This window comes from Callorhinus ursinus, unplaced genomic scaffold (genome assembly GCF_003265705.2).
Source record: "Callorhinus ursinus isolate GAN/ISIS: 27379988/994484 unplaced genomic scaffold, GSC_fseal_2.0 scaffold6, whole genome shotgun sequence".
NCBI classification, from domain to species: domain Eukaryota; kingdom Metazoa; phylum Chordata; class Mammalia; order Carnivora; family Otariidae; genus Callorhinus; species Callorhinus ursinus.
Genome location: NW_027397068.1, coordinates 78,576,126 through 78,597,774, shown reverse-complemented (window position 1 = coordinate 78,597,774; position 21,649 = coordinate 78,576,126). Strand labels below are relative to the sequence as shown.

Below are 21,649 nucleotides of genomic sequence, written 5' to 3'. Positions count from 1 at the left end.
CCTGAATTTTCATCTTCGTTTGAGATTTACAAAGTATAATAAAATCTCATTTATCTAGAAATAATTGATCAACTACTTTGTAACAGGAACCAAGAGAAATTGTCTTCTGGTCAGCACAAATAGTTGTGATCATATGTAAACACACACATGAGTATGTAATAAATGTAAGCACATGTATACAAGTAATTTATTAATAACAAACTGGCAAGTCCTAAGTCACTGCCCCTAGGAAGACAGCTCTGACCGGAGCAGAGAGCTGGTTCCTCAACCATAGTAGAATGGTGTTTGCAAAGCGGCAGAGGATGGTTAACGGCAGACACATGTAAGGTCCAGCCAGAGCCTGACAGTGGGAGGAGATTTGGGGAAACCAGTGAAAAAAAGATACCAGAACTATTAAAGAACAATCCGGAGCTCCTTAATAAAGGGTCAAAATCTATGCGGTTCTGTGTCTCCCGAGGTCATCGATGCATTGCTGCACCAAACAGTACGGATGTGCCTGTTCTGATGCTCAAGGCAGCAAGGAACAATGATGATACTGAACAAAATGAAGTTATGTATTGTATTTTGGAAACACTTTTATTCAGTTTGGCTGAAATTAAATGGGTTATTGCATAAAGAAGTAAGCTTCACTTAAACTGAAAATTCAAATTATACAGAAGAGCTGATTTCCAGCTGTGCCACAATAAGGGAACGGTTTCCATGCCTGCTTAGAAACACAAATTTATCTCCATAGATTCTCTCGGCCCATCGGCTATCCTACAAGGAGCATCTAAGTAACAGCCCCTGTGCTTTGAGCGCTGGAGTCCAACGGTCACAGTCTGGAAGGATGCGCGACCTCTGAACACCTCTGTCTCTGAGTCAGAACACTGATGCAGCTTTATTTTGCAAAGCCAAAACTATGTTTGAAACATACAGACTTTGAATCCTAAGCTATCACTTTGAATTTCATATAGAGATGCAGGTCAAGCTTACAAGAACAAAAGAAAGTTTCAAGAACAGATTTCTCAGGATTATATATGTCAGTATCTTTGTAATTCACATCAGTACCTTCTAATACATGCCTGCATTTTGTAATGTGGTTTTTGGTTCTACTTGTGTTCATCTGTTTACAAAGCATTCTCAAAGCTTGAGTTCTAAGAACTTTCTAGAAGCTAGAAATTGGATTCCATGATCAACCTCAGACTTTGGGTAAAACCACCTTAAAGTCAGCAGCGGAAGTGAAGGATCCCAGCTCCTTGCCGACCCCGAAGCCCTTGGCACAAGGGTCCTCTCTGTGCTGCTTCTGCTGCTGGGCGTGGAACAAAAGCTCTTTCTGTGTTGTCTCAAGGAAGCTTCCTTGCACTTTTTAAAAGAGGGTCATTTAGACACCTTACACTCTAAACGGTCCCCACTTCCACTCCGATTTATGTAACAAATAGTTACTGAGCCCCTCTGTGTGCTGAATGTATGCTGTTGCTATGTGGCTTCATGGACCTCTACCAGATTTTGGGAGAATTACCGACTGCAGAGAACATTTTCTTGGGGAAATAAAGCAAACATACACTTTCCCGATGGCCTGTTACCACCTGATCTGCCTTATCCGTGGTGACAATCAACACCAGTGCGTATCCAGCCACTGTCCATCTCCCCACGCCACTTTCCCAGCTTGGGTGAAGTGTTTCACCTTCTGCCTGAAATGAGTTGTGCGAGGGCTCTTAAGTGATTTTTTTCCGTCTTGGTTTTCCAAACCCTGTGCATTTTGCTGTGATCAGGAGAAACTGTGCTCTAGAGCTTCTTCACTAATATTCCTGAAAACATCCACGCTTGTGCACAGTTGGCTCCAATTCGGCATTCCCCGGGGCCTGCTTTGGGGAAGGCCAGCTGTAGGGTACCCTGGGGGCTTGGGGCTGCAGGAGGACAGTGCTCCTGAGTGCACGTCTACCATCCCCGAGCCCCCGGGCACCGCCCGCTCCGGGCCGGTCACATGGTGAAGGACGACGCGTTTTCGTTGTCCACGGTCTCACTGTTCTGCCTGGAGGTGAAGGTTTCTGAGTACAGCCTGGAGCAGGAGAAGCCCGGCGCCTTCTGCCTCCGTCGCACACACCACAGATCCTTCACGATCTTCAGAAAGTAGCTCCTAAACTTCTGCCCAATGAAGGCATAGAGCACGGGGTTGAGACAGCAGTGCAGGAAGGCTAGGACCTCGGTGACGTTGGTGCTATAGCCCAGCAGCTTCTGGCCATGGCAGGAGCGGTTCATCCTGCCCAGCTGCACGGCTGTCACCAGGAGCACCATGTTGTGGGGGATCTGGCAAGCCAGAAACACCAGCACCACGGCGATAATGACGCGGATAGCCTTGTGCCGCTTGGAGTTCTGAGCCTGCACTAGGGTTTTGACGATGAACATGTAGCAGAAAATCATAAACACCAGGGGGATGAAGAAGCCAAAGAGGAGCTGAAGCCCCAGCATCAGCAGCTTCCACTTGATGGGGTCGGAGCCCTCGTGGTAGCGGGGCTCGCACACGTCGCTGCCCTGCACACTGTACTTCTGGTTGAACACGAACGTCCAGCTGGAGATGAGCACTGACACCACCCACACCACCAAGCAGATCATCCTGCGGTGCGCCAGGGTTCTGGACCGCAGCCGGAACGACTTGGTGGCCTGCACGATGGCGATGTAGCGGTCCATGCTGATGCAGGCCAGGAGCAGCATCCCACAGTTGAAGTTGACGGCGTAGATGCCCTTCATCAGCTTGCATAGGGCATTGCTGAAAATCCACTCACCCGTGGCGTGGCTAACAGCCCAGAACGGGAGGGTGAGAACGAACAGAATGTCAGCAATGGCCATATTCAAGAGATAAACGTCTGTCATGGACTTGGCTTTCTTATAAAAAGCAAAGGTGACCACCACCAAAATGTTGCCCAGAAGGCCAAAGACACATATCAGGGAGTAAGCCATGGGCACAAAGAGCCCAGAGAATTTTCTGACCTCTTGCAAGGAACACAGTAAGGTGTCATCATCAAATGAATAATCCGAAATATTACCCGACCCAAAATAGTCCTCATTGAAGTTGAAGACGGTGCTGAAATTCATTGCTTCCTGGAAAGTGAACAAAGGTAGAGTTAACTGTAGCGCAATGTGCAGGTAGCCACAGCTGACCGAAATTACACTGCTAACCACAGTAAGAGAGATGCTCACCCCACTCATTGTGGTGCTTACTCTTGGCAGAAAAGGCGGGCCTGGTATAGAAGGGGGTGGAAGTTCAACCACTCTGGTTCACCAGCAGAGATAACAGGGGGGAAGTGAATCTAAGGAGGAAAGAAAGCAAGACACACTGTGATTGAGACAAGTATTCTGGAGCCCGAGAATGACGTTACTAGCATTCCATTTCACTTGGACACAAAGGGTGCACGGAGTGCTATTTTGCAGGAAAATATTCATTTAGAACAAGGGTCTGCAGGCTCTTTCTGCAAAAGACCAGACAGTAAGTATTTTAGGTTCTGCAGGTCCTATAGTCTCTGTCCCAACAACTGGAATCTGCCCTGGCAGCTTGAGACCAACAGGAGACAACTTCACACATGAATGGGCTCCGCCAGACTTGGTTGCCATGGCTACAATTTGTCAATCCCTGATCTATGGTATAAAGAAGGGAGATACCAGCAAAACCACAGATTCTGATCTGCACAGAAATCTTGGTGCAAAACGCAATTTAATGACACTCAACAGCGTTCCACTGAACAAAATCCACAGAACTGCAGGTGTGTCTAGAATACTTATGATTTATAGCTTACAGTATGATTCACTTTTTTTCACCCAGCTGGGCATGTGAGAATCTCTTGTAGAATTTTTTAAAGTTTGAGCGTGGGAGTCATTCTCGAGATATGCTGAATAAGGTTCTCTGGCTTGAAAGGCGTTAGGAACGTATATATGTATTTCCCACAAGACGCAGATATTGTCAGCGTGCACTAGAGTTAACAGGCACCAATCTGCTGGGGCAGACACATCATAATCATCCGAAACCAGGCTGGGGGAAGAAAGGTCAAGGTTAGTGTGGTTCAGGATGGCTCGCTGGACAGGCCCCCTCGGTCCTTGGAGAACGGGCGTGAGGCAGGCAAAGGGATGGCAGAGAAGGCGAGCAGGTGGAAAGGAATAGAGAGTACTGACCTGTGCAGCAGCAGTGTGGCCGAACCCTCTGGTTCAAGGTGACTGTTACCAACCAAGCTGCACGGAGCAGGTGATGTGCTGGGAATGCCCAAGGGGTGATGCACGGAGCCAGGCTCAAGAAGTTCGTCAGTCCTCACCTACACGGTCAATATTGATACCCGACATTTTGGGGAGGAAGTCAGTATTACACAAAGCTCACCCTGAGGATTTTCTGAACGTACTTCTCATATCACTTGATTCTCGTTGTGTTGCTTACACAGTCACAGGTCAGGTGGCCCCAACCCCATTTCCTCCCTAATGCCTGGAGCCATCACTTGGAGAGCGAGCCTTTGCTGCCTCTCAGCGATTGCTCTGGACATGACACTGGGGGCGGAGGGGGGGGTGTCACCTGTGCACTTCTGCAGTGACCTGCAGCTGTGCGTTCTCACTGAGGGCTTTAGGGCATGCAGAAAAGCTACAACATAAAGCCTTGGTGTTGCAAAAGCATATGAGGAGATAAACATATCAATCTAATTATCAAATGAAACATGTCAATCAAACAAGACTACAAGATTTATGGTTCCAGCCATGATGGATTCACAGAAACCAAATGTACTTTACTGCATTAAACAACCAGAAAAACCTGTAAAATATGTTAACAGACGTCACAAGAGTAAGGTCCCTGACCAGAAGAGAACAGATGAAGTGAGCTATGACCTGAGCTTTGGGAAGCCCCCAGTTTCCAAGGAAGCAGTTTCCAACTGCAGAGCATGGGGACATCCTGAACAGGGAATGGGGACCTCACTGAGGACACAGGGATCAGGGTTCTGGAAGGTCGGGGCAAGACAAGGTATTTGGGAGAGGAGGGAGCTACACACGGAGAAAGGAGAACTGCAGAGAGGCGTCCTTGAAAGGAAGTAATGCAAGAACGTTTCAAGAAGGAAGAGGCAGAGAAATCCTCAGATCCCTCACAGGCTAAAATAGTTCTTTCCCACAGAAGGTGTAGCAGCACCTTCTAAGTCACAAGGCATGGGACAGCATCCTCAGAACAATACCGTTTGAGGAGTAATACACCTAAAATAATCCTACTTTAAACACTACTCTGGGCCTGCCACAACAAAGCTTGAAGGACAGTCTCAGGTGACCCATCTGATTCTAATAACATAACTACATCCCAGAACAAAGCCCCAAATCATTTAAAGGCACGCAACGAATTCCAGCCTTCAGCCATGTAAAATTCATGTCAGGCATCCAAACAAAAATGTCTAGACCATTGGAGGCTGAATGTCTGTGTCTCCCCAAAATTCATACGCTGAAGCCTAATCCCCAAGGGGGTGGCATTTAGAGGTGGCACCTCCCCTCATGAATGGGATTAGTGTCCTCATAAGAAGAGACACAGAGAGCTTGCTTCCTCTCTGCTCCCTGCCTCCTGAGGACAAGAAGACTGAACCAGGGGATCCTCACCAGACACTGGGTCTGCTGGCACCTGGACCTTGGACCTCCCAGCCTCCAGAACTGTGAGAAATAAATGGGTCCTGTTCAACCTACCCTGCCTGTGGACATCTGTTACAGCCTCTCACACTGACCATGACACAGACTTTTGAAGAAACAGGAAAATATGGCCCATAATGACATGAAGAAACAAGAATGACAGAGACGACAGAAAAACCTACTCTGATAATTACTATCAGTATGCTCCAGATGCTCAAGAAGGTAGAGGTAAGCACCCATACGATCAAGAAAATGACAAAAAGCATAAAAAAGACCCAAATAAATGTTCTATAGATGAAATACAGAACACATAAAATGAAAAATACACTGATGAGGATTAATATACACAAATCAATTGTAATTCTATGCCCTACAATATTTGGAATATTTGGCAATTGAGACTGGAAAAAAATCATAATAGCATCAAAAAACATGAAATAAAATACTTATATGACTACATCTTAAAAATTGATACAAGATTTCCATGTTGAAAACTATAAAACACTGCTGAGAGAAATTAAGATCTAAGTTAAAGGAGAAGTGTATCAGGTTCCGGATTAAACAATCCAATATTAAGATGTTGGTTCTCTTCAAAATGATCTACAGATACAACACGATCCAAATCAAAATGGTGGCAGGATTTTTGGAAGAAACTGGCAGCCTGATCCTGAAATTTATATAGAAATCCAAGGGATTTAGAAGAGCCAAAACCATTTTGAAAAAGAGCACAGAGTTGTAAGAGTCATACTACCTGATTTCAAGACATACTATGAAGACACAGGAATCATGACAACATGGTATTGGTAAAGGGATAGATACAGAAATCAATGGACCAGAATAGAGTCCAGAAATAGACCCACACACCCACAACCAACTGATTCTTAACAAGATGCCAAGGTAATTCGAGAGGGAAATAACAGTCTTTTCAACAGATGGTGCTAGGACAACTGGATGTTCATGCACAAGAGGTTGATCATTTCTTTTACCTCACTCTACAAACAAAAAAATAACTCAAAACGAATTATAGATCTAAATGTGAGAACCAAAACCATAAAACATCTGAGGAAAACAGAAAAGAAAATCTTTGTGCCCTTGGGAATGGTAGAGATTCCTTATCTAAGTTGCAAAAGGCATGAACTGTAAAAAAAAAATAAATAAATAAAAATTGATAAATTGTAACTCATCAGAATTTAAGGGGCGCCTGGGTGGCTCAGGCGGTGAAGCATCTGCTTCAGCTCGGGTCCCGATCCCAGGGTCCTGGGATCGAGCCCCACGTTGGGCTCCCTGCTCAGCAGGGCATCTGCTTCTCCCTCTGCCCCTCCCCGCTACTTGTGCTCATGTTCTCTCTATCTCTCTCTGACAAATAAATAAATAAAATCTTTAAAAAAAATTTGTTATACAAAAACAATGGATCGTGGATCACCACATCAGAAACTAATGATGTATTGTATGGTGACTCACATAACACAATAAAATTTTTTTAAAAAATGTGTACTTGATCAGAATTTAGAACTTCTGCTTTTTGAAAGACACTTAAGAAAAATAAAAACAGACCACGGAATGGGAAAAAATTTTTGTAAACTTGTATCTGATCATGAATTGTATCCAGAATATACGAAGAACTCTTACAATTCAATGTCAAGAAGACACAACTCGATAAGAAACAGGCAAAAAATGTGAAGTGAGTTCACCAAAGGAAATACATGGGTGGCAATTATGCACAGAAAACTTTTTCAGTGGATGAGTCATTAGAGAAATGCAAATTAAAAATGCAATGAGACACCATTTGTCACCCACTCAATTGTTGAAAGTCAGAGACGGACGAGACAGGAGGCACGGATGGAGACATGGGAGCTGGCCAGTGCTCAGCCCCGGCAGTGGGAAGGCGAAGTCACACGGCCACTTTGAGAAGACCATGGGGCGATGTCATGTAACGTTAAACATGCACTTACCATGTGAACCAGCAACTGACTCTTACATATTTAGCCAAGAGAAATGAAAATGAAAGACTAGTACTTGAATGTTCATGGCAGGTTTACACGTAACAGTCCTGGATCGTAACGAACCAAAGCTTCCATCAGCAGGTGAACAGACAAGTAAGTCGTACCAACTCCATATCACAGAACACTGCCCACCAACCAAAAGGAACAAAGTCCTGATGTCCGCTCCATGGGGGGGAATCGCAAAGGCATTTTGCTGGGTAAAGAATCCAGACATCTAGGACCAGGCACGGCATTATTCCATTTACGTGAAATTCTAGAGAAAGCAAAAGAGGAGTGATGGAAATCCAGTCCTGACTGTCATAGGTCAGGGATGAGAAGAGATTGGCTGAAGGGGGCACGGGGACCTTTCCGGGTTGACGGAAATGTTCCCTATCAGGATTGTGATGTTGATGGGCACTTGTCAACACGCATTGACTCAGGTACTTCCAGTTGGTGACGTTCACTGTGTGTAAGTTATACTCCAAGAGAGTGAATAAAATAACTGCACACAGGTCCATACAAACGCGCTGGTTAAGACAACAGGTGCCGTAGGTCGGAGTCCTCCCCAAGGACGGAGGGGCGTGTGCAGGTTCGTGAGCAAGGCAGGACTTGAGGCAGCCCCTGAAGGAGGGAAAACACAGACTGGGGGCTGTGGGGGACAAGTGAAGGGAGGCGGGGCAGACACAGCACGGGGGCCACGGGGCCGCCAGAGGGACTCAGGGGACCGACCGCACGGCAAGCCTGGGGGCTGTATGGGCTCCCAGGGCGGTGGGGTCGCTGGGGTGGGGTCACGCGGAGGCTGGTGGCTGACGACGGAGCGGGCAGCAGAGCGCCTGTGAAAAGGGGACGTCCCCCTGCACTGCGGACGCGGTGCCCAGCTGGAACCCCAGCTGGAACCCCGCTTCAGAGAAATGGTTTCTTTAACCACACCATGACCTATAATGTCTTCTGAATTCAAATTCAATTCCGCTCAACAAACGCTTAGGAGCTCTCTGTTGAGGATGACACTGGGGATATATGAGCATGAGTCACAGGTCAGCTCCAGCTCCAAGCAGCTGTCGGGTAAACCGACGCAACACTCGCAGCAAAATCCTGCGAGGCCGAGAAAAACAAGTGGACGGCTCTCAGCGAAGAAAAGGCCAGCGTCCAGAGGGCCTTCCTAGAGGGTGTCCACCCGAGGAGCTGGGTGGGCGGCCCCGGGGGGGACGGGGTGCTCAGGCCAGGTTGGGGGGCATGGGGTGTTTGCACCTGCTCAGTATGAACAATCTACAAATCTGGACAGCAGTGAATTCAATGCTGTTGTGGTTAAGAATCAGTGTTCTCAATAAAAAACACTGTTGTCACATTTACAGGGATGCCAGTCACTCACCGCGATTGGAAATGATTCAGTCTGCCCCAGACCACCATCATCACCGCAAAAATCATGCGAATTGTGTTAAGGAAATTGTATTGGTGACAGATTAGCATCTGGGCCACCACGACCCATAAGGAAGCCTATACATGTTTGGCGCAAGTAAATTACCTCAGATCTTGGGTAGCAAATGTTACCTTTTTGGAGAAACAACAAGTTCTGGACTTCTTTGTTCCAAACGTTGAGATGGTAAAGCCATGAAGACATTTTTGAAGACCTTCTTCACTGAATGGGGTGGGGGGGAGTGTGTACTGTCTTATCTACTGGGGGTTGGCGGCCGCCGCAGAGGACACGTCCGTTCTTCACTGAGCTGACAAACCCACAGTCTCGAAGTTTCCGGATGCAGAAGGCTTGCCCCACCTTGTTTTTAAAGCTCATCTCTCTCTCTCTCTCTCTCTCTCTCTCTCTCTCTCTCTCTCCCTAGCATATCCCTGTTATCACCACCATTCTTGCCAGGTCTTATTTTGAAGATCACATCTAAAGGCGCCGGCTCAACCAATTCTTAAAATGTAATTTGCTTATCTTTGAAACTCGAGTATTTCCTAAGTCACTGTCTGTCCCACAGCCGGGAATACGAACACTTCCCCAGAACCAGTTGGTATGAAGAGAATCTGTGGGACCAACTGTTCTGAATTGTCCTTGGGAGGAAATTTTGAGGCTTCTGAGGGGAAATCATGATGACACGCTTAGAAACACTACTCTGTTCAAACCTGGTTTTGCAGTGAGGAGCCTTCTTGCCTGGTACTCCACTGCTTTGAGTAAAGTGCCGACCGTTGCTGGCTCAGGCACCCACTATCACCACCTGCCTGAGCCTCAGCCCCTCACAGGCTCCCGCCGCCTCGCGCCCCTGGGGTCTCACGTCCGGCCCACTGTGGCATGGCACCGAGTGAGACGCAGGAACCAGGAGGCCCAGATCCGGTGACTGATGCCCAGGGAGTCCCACCAGAGAACAGACTGTGTAAGAACTCTCAAAGCTCGTTTGCAGAGACAGAGAAGATCAACGCCCTGGTGCAGATGCCAGGCAGGATGCTGACGTGTGTTAGGAAGGGCTCCGGGGCAGCCCGGGATGGAAGCGCCAAGTGCTCAGGCGGGTGGGCCCACACTCCAAGCCTGCTTGTCATGGTCACCAGCTTGCAGAGCAAGGAGGCATTGTAGACACTGCAAATCTAAGATTAAGTCTGAAATTTGTAAGTCCTCAAGATGTGGAAGTATGATCTAGGTGAAAGACAATGAGTGGTTATGAGCTGGGTGACTGCCCAGTGCAAGACCCTTACTGGCACCATGCTGGGCTCTGTCCTGAGCCCTGGGCTACCCGCTATTTTTATGACTGTGAGGGCCAAAAATAGAGGAGGCAAGCCCATCAGGTCTGAAGATGACGAGACGCCTAAGACTAGAATCATTATATTGGATGTGACAGAACCAACGTGATAAAACCCTGGACGGAATCAAACAATGGGTCGAAAGTCATAGGATAAAATTCAGTGGGGAAAATAGGAGGTTCTGTGGCTTGGATTTGAATAGTCAATTACATGGATAGAAAATGAAAGCTTAGCAGCAGGATCAATATTAAGAGTTTTATTTGATAGCAATTTCACTGAGAGATGACTGAATCTATACAGCAGATACAGCATCAGCTAACCGAGCGTCTAACGGAAGGTTACCTGCATCTACATCGTATTTTCCCACCTCGATCACATGCTGCTTGCACACTTACTCACAGACACACTGTTCTGATAGACAGGGTCAGTGTGTGCGGTTAGCAGAAGCAGGGCCCAAGAGATGCCCGTGCCCTAGTCCCCAGAACCTGGGGAAACATGTCTTTCCATGCCAAAAGGACTAAGCGTTTGAACCCTGAGGTGGGGAGATGACCCTGGGTTATCCAGGTGGGTCCCATGCCGCTTCTTGAGTCCTTAAAAGTGGGATCTTTCCCAGCTGAGATGGAAGAGGGAAGAGAAGAGACTCGAAGCATGGGAGGACTCGGTCCATCGTTGCTTTGAGGACCAAGCAGGTGGGTAGGCTCTGCGAGCTGGGACCGGCCCCCCCGACAGCCAACATGAAGAATGGGGATGTCAGTCCTACGGCCACAAAGAGCTGATTTCTGGCCACGGTTTGATTGAGCAAGGAGACAGATCCTTTTTTGAGAAACTCGAAGAGGAACACCCCTGCCAACAGCTCCACTCTAGCCTGGTCAGACCTGCCCTGGACCCTGACCTACAGTACGCGGTCTGTGTGGCTGAAGCTGCTGATTTTGTTATGACAGCAATAGAAAACTAAAAACAGTGCTCGCTAAATGCATCCTGTTAAAATTAATTTGTTTTTTTAGGTCAAATCAGTAAAACTCTAGGGTTTAGAATGAGGTAGGTAATAGTTCCGGTGACTCTGCTCTGGTCAGACTTCCACGGTAATTCTGATGGTGCTACAGGAAACGTGAGCAGCCAGAATCAGGTGAGGCCCAACGGCCAGGCCAATGAGAAGCAACCAGTCACCACGCCTGCGAGTGCCAGTTGCCTAGCCTCAAGACAATGACAGGTCGGGTAGGAATGAAGTCATCAACTAACCTGCAAGGTCGTCATGTGAAAGAGGGTCTAGCCTTACACTCCCACGAGTGGAGGTTACACAGACAGACTGTGACCTAGCATCAGAAGAACAGTTGGACCGTTTAGCAAGAATGGCACGGGCCCCTCAGGAGATGCTTCTCTGTCAAGCACAGGTGGGTGAGTCTTTACGGAAAATGAGGAGGCTGGGAGGTGGATCGGACCCACTGAATCAGAATTTCTGGAGATGCAGCCCTTTGGAAAGGCAGGCTGACCAGTAGGCTGCATCTCCCGCCTTTCAGCTGGGGCTCCAGTGACCGTGAACCTGGACCAGCCCTCCTTGGAAATACACCAATGGCCTTTGCCAAGGGACGGAGACCTGGGCGTCCCTATCTAAATGTCTAGACATGCTTCTAAGCAGACTATACTTGTATACCTACACCCCTGACTGCATGCAAACTGGATTTTATGGACGAGGGGCACTGTCCATGGGAGGACGGGAATTAGGCACCCAGGGATCTCCTGTTTGCATGATGAGTGGGTATAAACTGGGGACCTTTGTGACAATGTTTTCACACACACTCTCCATAACACTTCATGTTGATTTGTTACTGAAACCCGTTTCTGGTGAGCTATGTCTAAGGGTCTGGGGCTCCTCCGGGAATGTGCCTGGTGCTTCCCTGCGGAAAATTTGATGTCGGGCGAGAGCCGTAGGTCCTGTGGATGTCTGCTTTGACCACTCAGCTCTTGGGTCCCGCACACTGTCCACATTACTCTCCCCCATATTCATGTGTGGGAACTGCTGCTCCCGAGGGAATCCCAGCTTCAAGGGACCAGAGCACTGGGATAGACCAGCTTTTGAAAGTGGTTCCCAGGAAGGCTCTGGGTGGGAAGAAGGGAGGGAGATTGGCGGGGAGATGGCTCTGTGGTTCATAAGTTTGGGAAATGCCACTAACCGCAACCTCCCCTTGGATACTGACACAGCAGTTTCTCATCAATGGCTCTTCAGAGCGCTGCTTGCTTGAGCAATTACAACTTCCCAGACCCACTCACCCTCGGAATTAGAGGCTCGAAGTAACCCCTGAGTGACTCCCTTCTCACAGTGAGCATGCTCAGAACTGGACTTTCATTAAAAGATAGGCCTTCTTGGGTCTCCCCTTCCTGTTTTAGAGGCACATAGCGCTAAGTTAAATCTCATGAGACTTTTGTATTTAAAGTTTGAAGCCATATGAACATATCACCCTTCTAAATGGAAAGCAGGTGTGCTCAACCCCAGCATTACATGTATGCATGTGGTCAATGATCATTTAGTCCCTGCTTTTCGGTCTTTAAAATTTCAAAGACTTTGTTACTGCCCATAAAAAGAAAGTGTTACTTTAAGAAAAATTCAATGTTACTTAGAGTAACATTTTAAAAATAGCATTTAAAATGTTAACTTATATTTTTATTGCAATAAGAGAGTGTGACTTCCTGTACAATTTTTGTCAGATACCACATGCAAAAAGTCTCAGAAACTAACAGCTAACTAAGTCATGCAGGAATGAGATGAACAGGGGCGCCTGAGGGCTCAGTCAGCTGGGCGCCCAACTCTCGGTTTTGGCTCAGGTCATGATCTCAGGGTCATGGGATCGAGCCCCACGTCAAGCTCCACACTCAGCACAGAGTCTGCTTGAGATTCTCCCTCTCATCCTTCCCCCTCCCCCCACTGTCTCTCTCGCTCAAATAATTAAATAAATCTTAAAAAAAAAGAAAGGAAAGAAAAGAAACTCTGATACTACATGACCTAAAAACCAGAGCCAGCCCAGGAAGCCAAGGAAGGGTACCAGCGCACCCACTACAGCTGAGGGGAAGCCGGGCACCAGTCCATCCCCCCTCAACACAAGTGCGCCCCCCGCGAGCAGAGGAATCCCGCCGCACCTCTGTTCCCTGAACTCTGAGAGCTCTGGGAGTTCTTCAGTCACCTGACCAGGGGCAGGTAGGAAACATTGCTAGTTCTTAGCAGCAAGGGTCCTAGCTGGGACCCGCTAACCGACACACGCTCAGGCTGGTCACTCTCTGTTGGGACCAGGAGTGGGTGCAGGCAGAGGGGCCGCAAACGGGAAGTAGGAGCCCCTAGAGAAGAAACGAGGTCTGGAAAAGCAGAAGGGGCAGCCAACACACCAACTCCCACTGCTTGTCCTTTGGCCAAGGGCAGACTCTACCCAAGAAAACTAAGTGTGGGGAAAACATTAATAAGACATCAAAATATTATCAGCAAGGAAAACTGCTAAAATTTTAACTTAGTTTATAACAAGTTTAACAGTTAAAAATTAAATGAAAGCAGATTTTAAATCTGTACTTACTTTCATAAATAGTGATGGCCCACAAGATACAGAACAAGAACTAAATAAGAGTGTGTATGTGTGTGCATATACACGTGTGCATAAGAGTATGAGTGTAGATAGGTCATGTGTGTATATGCACGCATGTGTGTGTTGTGTGCATGCGTGTGCATACCTGTGTTTATGTGGGTGTGCATATGTTGTGTGCGTGCATGTTTGTATACTGGTGTGTGCACATATGTGTGTATACATGCATGTGTGTGAGATCACTCTGGGGGTGTGCTATAAATTAAGTTATAATTGCATACTGGACACCGGGATCACTGCTTTACATCTATTATCTCTTTTAACAAAAACCCTTTAAGGTAGACACTATACCCATTTTTCAGATGGAAGACTAGAGGACTGTTCACTCTTAACACTCTAATTCACTTTGTCTCCACAGGGTCTTCCTGAAGGACTAAATTCTCACAAGATCTTAGATAATACATATATTTTCAAACCTTTTAATTGATACCAGAATCTCTTATACTGCAACTACAGGTATTCAATAAATGTATGTTTTCTCAGTTCATTTGAATCATGGGCACACAGTGTTTTATCCTTTTTTAGATAAACATCAGCCAAGCTGAAACTCTAGGCTGGCTTCCTTCTGCTTTCGAATAAGAGCGGTTAAGAGAGAAGCCAGAAGGTTTTTTCCAGTGATTTGTATATAGGTTTGTAAATTTTTTTTCTTTTGGTTTTTTTCACTTCTTTGGAAGCTCACTTTTATATTTGCTTTTTTATTTGCAGAAATCATACTTTTAATCCTTGCAAGAATAGATTTAATGCAGACCTTGCATTTATCTCTTTACAGGGTTGATCTCCACAATCTGTTTCTGCTACTGTATAGGCTTTGGAGGGAATCTATGGCAGACTCTCTCAAAGATCATTATGCTTTCTCCTGTGGTCATGAGACACTGACTTCCTAATCATTATGGCATTTGCAGACATTATCAGAGCTTTTTCTGTATTGCCCCGAGTCTCATAAAAATTTCCACCCTATCAATTTCTCTTAAACAACACCTTATAAGCTCCTTCCCACTCAATCCCCAGCTACTCAAAATGCCCACTCACTATCTTCCATTGCACAGATCACATTTTGCATTGGTTTCAAAACATTTCTTAGCTTAGTCTTTAGCTCTTCAGACTTCTTGTGTTAAATAAATGACTGCATTTCCCTCAAGACCGCTGCCCTGCGGGTATTTAACTATGGGAAGAATCAATGCCCAAACCATCCCTGACGCTCCAGGGCAAAGGCAATTACGATAAAATCGCTCACTGCACACTTGAAGGAAAAGGGAGATTTTTGGAAGCACGATCCTGTTCCTAAAGCCAGAAAGACAATGTCTTTGCAAAAGCAAGACTGCTTTATCAAGGGCAACACACTCTCCAGGCCAGTGTTCTGGAACTCCTGATGCCCCTCAGGCAAGGGTATCAAAGAAATGAATGCAGTTTGAAAGAAGCGAGGGGCTTGGCCGTGCTCACCTTAGAAACGCCGTGATCCAACGGGACTTGTCCTGTTACACCCCTCCTGGTGATGCTTCACGTCACCACTGTGATTCTCTTGACGAGGTGCAATTTCTAATAGCCATTAAGAAAAAAGTAGTGAGAGACCAGAATTGGCCAAAAGCAAATTGCTGAACTACCACTTCCTACTTAAAAGTAACGCCTATTTGCCCAAATGCAGAAGATTAACCATGTATAACCTGTGGGGTATAAAATAATCATATGACTCCCTGGAAGCCAAGTCACGCCTGAGGAGGAGCTGAGGAGAGGTTCAGGACCTGGGTGGCGGTGCTCCTCACAGTGACTTCGAGCTGCTTCTCCACTTGTGGCAACGGTGTGTGCTCAGACCTTCTCACTCCTGTGCCTAATTATTTCCCATGAGCAAGGAAGGACACTTTGCAAACTGCCTGGGAAGGCGTAGACGTGTTTGGGAACGGGTACATGAGACTGTGGTTAGGGCAGCCCCTGGAGCCCCTGTGCCTGGATTTCCCCCAAAATCTGTGCACCCGCAGGTAGGCTCCTGACCCTGTGGGGACTCCACAGTTCCTTCTTCTGTCAGATTAACGGCCGAGTGGCTCTTGCCTCAGAGTGTCCTGAGAAATACGGGGTGGATCCTTGGGAAGCAGGGAGAACGGCGCTCACCCAGAGCAGGCTCTCAACGAATATGAGCTATTGTTGTGTGATTTAGGCCGTAAATACAAGTCCCTAAAAGCTGGGCGCGTGATCTTTACGAGATGGCAGGTAACAGATCTGAGTGCCTTGCGTTAGAGGTAGCAACTGATGATTTGCTTGGGGAACTCATTTTTAGGTGTGAGTGATTTAAAAAATGCAAAAAAAAAAAAAGGAAAGGAAGAAGGAGAAAGAGTTCTGGAATCATAAAGGTGTTGGTCATCATAAAGTGTGCTGCTGTGACTCGAGTCTCAGGAAATACCAAATGTTTTACAGCAAAGGGACACAGAGATCAATGCAAGCCAGGACCGGACCAGCTGGGGCTGCCAGGCCCACAGAGCCGAGCATCTCTGCTTCCTCCCTGAGCTCACTGGGCGCCCACAACCGCTCGGGGCTCACCCTGCATATCGGGCTCGGATGCTAGTCAGCCTTCACGCCTTCCCATAGACTCCTGAACCCTGCTTGTCCCTGACCCCGAGCGAGCATGTCCCCTTGTCAGCTTCTCTTGGGAACTGGCTGACCACAGCAGGTCGTTTTTCCTGGCAGAACAGGTCATTCCCTTTGTCCAGCTGTCCCCCCTCCCCAACAGTCTGCTTCTCCTGTTTCTTCCCCTGACCCTGTAGAAGAAAAGCCTTCTTCTGTTTGATTCTGAGCCACTCACAGACCTTATGGTCACAGGGAGACCCACTGCCATTGTCCCTACCTGACAAGAGTCCTTTTGAATAAAAATCTCTCCATACTAAGTCCCGAGGTGTTGCTCTTTGACAGAGCTTGAGATGTCCATCTATGCAGGGTGCCCTATCCCCTCTTCTGTGTGAGAGGAACCCCTCTGTGTGACTTCCCTCTTCGTCCCTGCCCCGCAGCAGGCTGATGGTTGCTGGAGACAAAAGGGAGCACCTTTTGCTCTTCCTCCCTCCTTTACCTCATCATCTTCCCCCTTCACCACTTCCCCCAACCTCTGAGGTTCTGCTTCTTGCTGTGCGTGGAAGCTCCTGGAAGACCTGCCTGCTAGGGGCCTCAAACCCCTCACAGAGGAAGACACAGCTCCCCTGGGGAATTGGGGAATGCATGCATCCTGCACTCTCTTCCCAGTCCCACTAACATCCCCTTTGATGGCCTTGTTCGGCAGGCAGGTGGAGAAGTCAGCCCTTTCATAGCAATTACAGCCCTGGACTTGGTCTGCCTAAAAAAAAAAAAAAAAAAAAAAAGGAAAAACACATCTGATCTTGCTAAGAAACTGCCCCCAAAAAACAGAAACTAGGAAAGTGGCATGTCGAGGAAAGGGACATCATGCAGACACATGGAGAAACCCGTGGAGTAGAGGCTCAGGCACAGCTCCTTACCTGGACAACACTGAGACCTGTGGCAGGATGCAGACCCCCTTTCAGAAGTGGAGCTCAGGGAGGCAGAAGGTGGGAGAACCTCCCTAGGCCTGACCTCCTCCCTGGCGCTCCTCTTCGGCCCCCAGGGAGAGATGGGTCAACAGAGCATGAGACGTGGCCGCCGAGCAGCCTTCCTGTTCAACCGTTCCATCTCTGAGGCCACTACTCCAGGACGCACTAGCTGCCCGGTGCTCACTGTGACCTTTGCTCCAATATCCCTTCTGTGTTTCAAAGCAAATCCAAATTATAGGTCATCCTTAGGAAGCTCAGACCCATTTTGTCTTCTTGTCTCTAGAAACTGGCCTATATCAAAAAGCCCATAAGGTCTCACCCTTAGGAGATCTTCCTCAAATTTAAAATTGTGCTGCTCATTTGCATAGACATTGTGAGCTATGTAAAAAGCAAGAAATACAGTATGCAGTTATGCATTTTATATAAACAATTTTACAGTCTGAAAGTTTGACAGCACATGGCAAATTTGATTCAGAACAAAGTCCAATTGCAGTTTGGTAAATGAATACCCTGTCCATAAGGAATTGCTTCAGACCGTGGGGAGTCTGTTTGCTTTAGTGTGAGGGTGTTATGTGCAGGTCCGAGCTTACCAGTGACTATTTGTTCTAACTGCTGGGTTTCACCACTGGGGCATCTCTCAGCTGCAGGACCCACTAAAATGCAGCAGGAAATGAGAATCTGGCCATGCAGACCCAGCGGAGAATCCACACTGGCCCTCTTAGGAAGGAAAAAATTAGAAGGCAAAACAGGTACTTGGGAAATGTGTATTATTATGAATAAACAAATTTCTTAAATTATAAACATTATAAAATCATAAAAATGTAAATGATTTCAAGCAACAATTGTGTAAAGATAGCTTTTTAGTCAAATTGACTTCCTCATGGCTTGTCTTGAGTGTTTCCTTAAAGGAAGGCAGAGAATTCAACATGCTTTTGACTTTGTGGGTACTTTCAAAAGATGATTCACACACAGATGATCAGTGTCTGCTGAGGAACATGTGGCTGCACATCGATGCCCCTTCAACAGTCTAGTAGGCCCTTGGCCCTTACTGCCTTAACAATTCCCACTAGCCACTGTGCAGGTGCATAACCTAGGCATGTGCAATGTTTCTGAGAAACATGCCTGAGTCTTGTTCCAGAGGACAGTGTGCCAGAATGGCGGAAACCTAGCTGACCTTGGTGCTCTGTGTACCTCTTGTGATAGTGACAGGTAAGAAATGGCCACTTTCCATTCCTCTACTCCCAATATAGTGTGCTGCTCACATGTCAAGAGTAAAATCTAATTTCCATCTTCTTGAATCTAGATTGGACCTGGTGACTTGCTTGGCCAATAGGATAGAGTAGAAGTAGTAATCTGGGATTTCTAAGGCTGGGTCACAGAAATGCAGCTCCCTACTGGGCCTCCTGGGATGCATGCTTCCTTTTGGAACCCAGCAGAAACCATGCAAGGAGAGGTTGGATGTAGACAGTCTGCTGGGATCCCTGACACCAGCCAGCCTGGTGGGACACCAACCTGCCCACTAGAGCCTTCAGATGACTCAGGTATGAGCTTCCCTCTGACTGAAACTGCTCAAGAACCACTCAGCTGAGCCAAATCAACCCCCAGAGCCACAAGAGATAATAATAATAATAATAATAATAATAATAATAATAATAATAATAAATCATTGTTTTGAGCCACAACTGCAGGTGGTTTGCCAGCTACATAGATAACTGGAATGGTTCTCTACTTTTCATCATGCACACTAGACCTCCTCTGAAATCATAAAGATGTATGAAAAATGTTTAAAAATCAAAACAAAACATACTTCTTCAAGGAAAGAAGGAAGAGAGAAAGAGAAAGAGAAAGAAAAGAAGAAAGAAAGAAAAAGAGAAAGAAAGAAAGGCCACCATTCCCAAGAAAAGCAGCAGTTAGAACAGGTGCTGGAAGTGGGGGGGATGGAGAGGGGGGAAGGAGAAATCCAAAGCAGTGACGTGGTTGGGAAGGTAGGAGTGGTTACGTTGAAAACAGGGTATCAAACCCAGCAGTGGTTTACATCTGTGCCATGCTGTTTGGATCTACCTCTTTTCTTCCATATAGAATTAAGAAAATGCTACTCATCAAATTATGTCAGCAAATTCCCATTAGGATAAAAGTGTATTTTACAGTGGGGATTGCCAGTTTTGCTGACATCTCCAATTTTAGAATTTACAAAGATTTCAAGCTATGTATCCCTCATGTTCACTCCCTGCTCTAGCTTTGGGCCTGTAGGGTTTTGACACGCTGTTACTCTACGCCCTAAAGTATCTGGCCTGAAAACTGTACTCATAAAAGCCCCTCCAACCTAATCCACCTCTTATAAGTTCATATTTTCAGATAACTACCACATGCATGCTACTATGTACAGATACGTGATGCAATTTCTTTCCCTCCTTTAAGAAATTTTCACAGTTGGAAAGCAGAGACACATCCCTGGTGTTAGCACCACTGCTATGTGCGGCAAGGCAGCATCTTCATCACTGAGAAGACGGTATTGAGAGGTGGAGAGTTCAGAGGAGGGAGGGAGCGTGTTCTTCTAGCCACGACACCGGTCCGAAGAGTCTTTGTGAATAAAGAAGGGCTGGCGCTCAACCATGAGGGATGAGGAATATCTAGCCAGGTAGGAGGGGGCAGGGAGGCAAACAGCACCGGCAAGGAAAGCGCAAAGATGGACTGCCACATGAGGACAGAGAGAGGGATGGGACAGCAGGAGAGCTTTGTGAGTCATGGAGTGACAGGGAGCAACTTCACGGAACTGACTGGAGAAGAAGTGATACCGTGCGGGAGTCATCGAGGGGAAGGAAGAATAGCTGGTAGTCTAAAGACAGGCACCGAGGTGCTTTGGGTTCCTTCCTTGACTTGTCCCTTATTCTATGTCATTAATCCTCAGAACAAGATAGTGTTGGTGTTGTCAAACTGAAACTCAGAGAAATAAAGCAACTTCCTAAAATTCATACACTTAATAAGTTGAAAAGCTAAGGCTCAAAGTCATGTCATCTGATCCCAAAGTTCATACATATTTAGGAGATATTTTGGAAAAATTAGTAAGAAACAAGACAAAGAAGGAATTAAAATGATGCCAATTTTTTCATCTCAACAGGACAGAGAGCTAAGAACCGAAAAGTTATTTCTAAGTTTCTAACATATTCCTGTGAAGTTACAGAGACTGGTCTGAGAGGAAGGAAATGAGTTTCACTTAAGGTACACAGAATGTGAGGAAATGAAGGTCTGTGTAACTGGAGATTTTTGACATGACTTTAGATCCATCTCAGCCACATATTAGTTGTTTTTCAAGTCAGTCAATCTCTGGAGTCTGTCTCCTCATTGATAAGATAAAGATTAAAGATTTACAAAAGATTAATGTGAGCTTCAGACACATAAAGTGCATATCACCTACAGTATTTGGCCCATAATAATAGCTGAGGGTGATCATGGTGATGGCCATGATGTGATGGTAGTGATGGTGGTGATGGTGCTGATGGTGATGATAGTCATGATGATGATAGTCATGATGATGGTGGTGATGGTGGTGATGGTGGTGGTTACAATGGTGATGATGATGGTGGTGATGGTGGTGATGGTGGTGGTGGTTATGGTGGTGATGATGATGGTGATGATGGTGGTGATCATGGTGATCGTGGTGATGATGATGGTGGTGGTGGTGATGATGATGGTGATGGTGGTGATGATGGTGATAATGGTGTTGGGTCCTAAATGAGGGGCTATAGCAGAGATGCAGGAATAGTTCCGCACAGAGAGGTTGTAACTGAGCTCCGAGGTGTGGACAGAAGTCCGGGAGCTTGTCCTTGTGCTTAGGAGCAGGACAAATTGAAGTGAGGAAAAAAGACAGGAAAGAAGTGGCCAGAAGGATAAACCACTCAGTATTCCTGGGATGTCTGGGTGGTGCAGTCGGTTAAACATCCAACTCTTGATTTCAGCTCAAGTCATGATCTCAGGGTTCTGGGATCAAGCCCTGGGCTCAGCAGGGAGTCTGCTTGAGATTTTCTCTCTCTCTCTCTCTTTCTCAAATAAATAAGTAAATCTTAAAAAAAAAAAAAAAAAAGAACACGGCATTCTTGAGGCTGGCGAAGCAGGAAGTGCCCAGAGAAGGAAGTGAGGACTGAAACCTGGTGTGTGTGTGTGTGTGTGTGTGTGTGTG

The 21,649-nt window shown here is 46.6% G+C and overlaps 1 protein-coding gene and 1 long non-coding RNA gene across 4 annotated transcripts; one reads left to right on the top strand and one right to left on the bottom strand.

Annotated features, from left to right (window-relative positions):
* Positions 1–550: 550 nt before the first annotated feature.
* CCR6 (C-C motif chemokine receptor 6) lies at positions 551–15,486 on the bottom strand. Of its 2 annotated transcripts, XM_025866486.2 has the most exons (3): positions 15,389–15,486; positions 3,178–3,287; positions 551–3,078 (listed from the first exon to the last, which is right to left on the bottom strand). In XM_025866486.2, the coding sequence occupies exons 2-3, from the start codon at positions 3,184–3,186 to the stop codon at positions 1,960–1,962; spliced, it is 1,128 nt and encodes a 375-aa protein (XP_025722271.1). In that variant the 5' UTR covers positions 3,187–3,287; positions 15,389–15,486; the 3' UTR covers positions 551–1,959. The 2 variants fall into 2 exon arrangements, with proteins under 2 accessions (XP_025722271.1, XP_025722272.1); XM_025866487.2 differs by lacking the exon at positions 3,178–3,287 and having other exon boundaries at positions 15,389–15,480.
* Positions 11,120–19,392, top strand: LOC112819612 (uncharacterized). Of its 2 annotated transcripts, XR_012378656.1 has the most exons (3): positions 11,120–11,716; positions 13,294–18,681; positions 18,776–19,392. It is a non-coding gene; the product is annotated as an uncharacterized lncRNA (long non-coding RNA). The 2 variants fall into 2 exon arrangements; XR_012378655.1 differs by lacking the exon at positions 18,776–19,392 and having other exon boundaries at positions 13,335–17,295.
* The last annotated feature ends 2,257 nt before the right edge of the window (positions 19,393–21,649 follow it).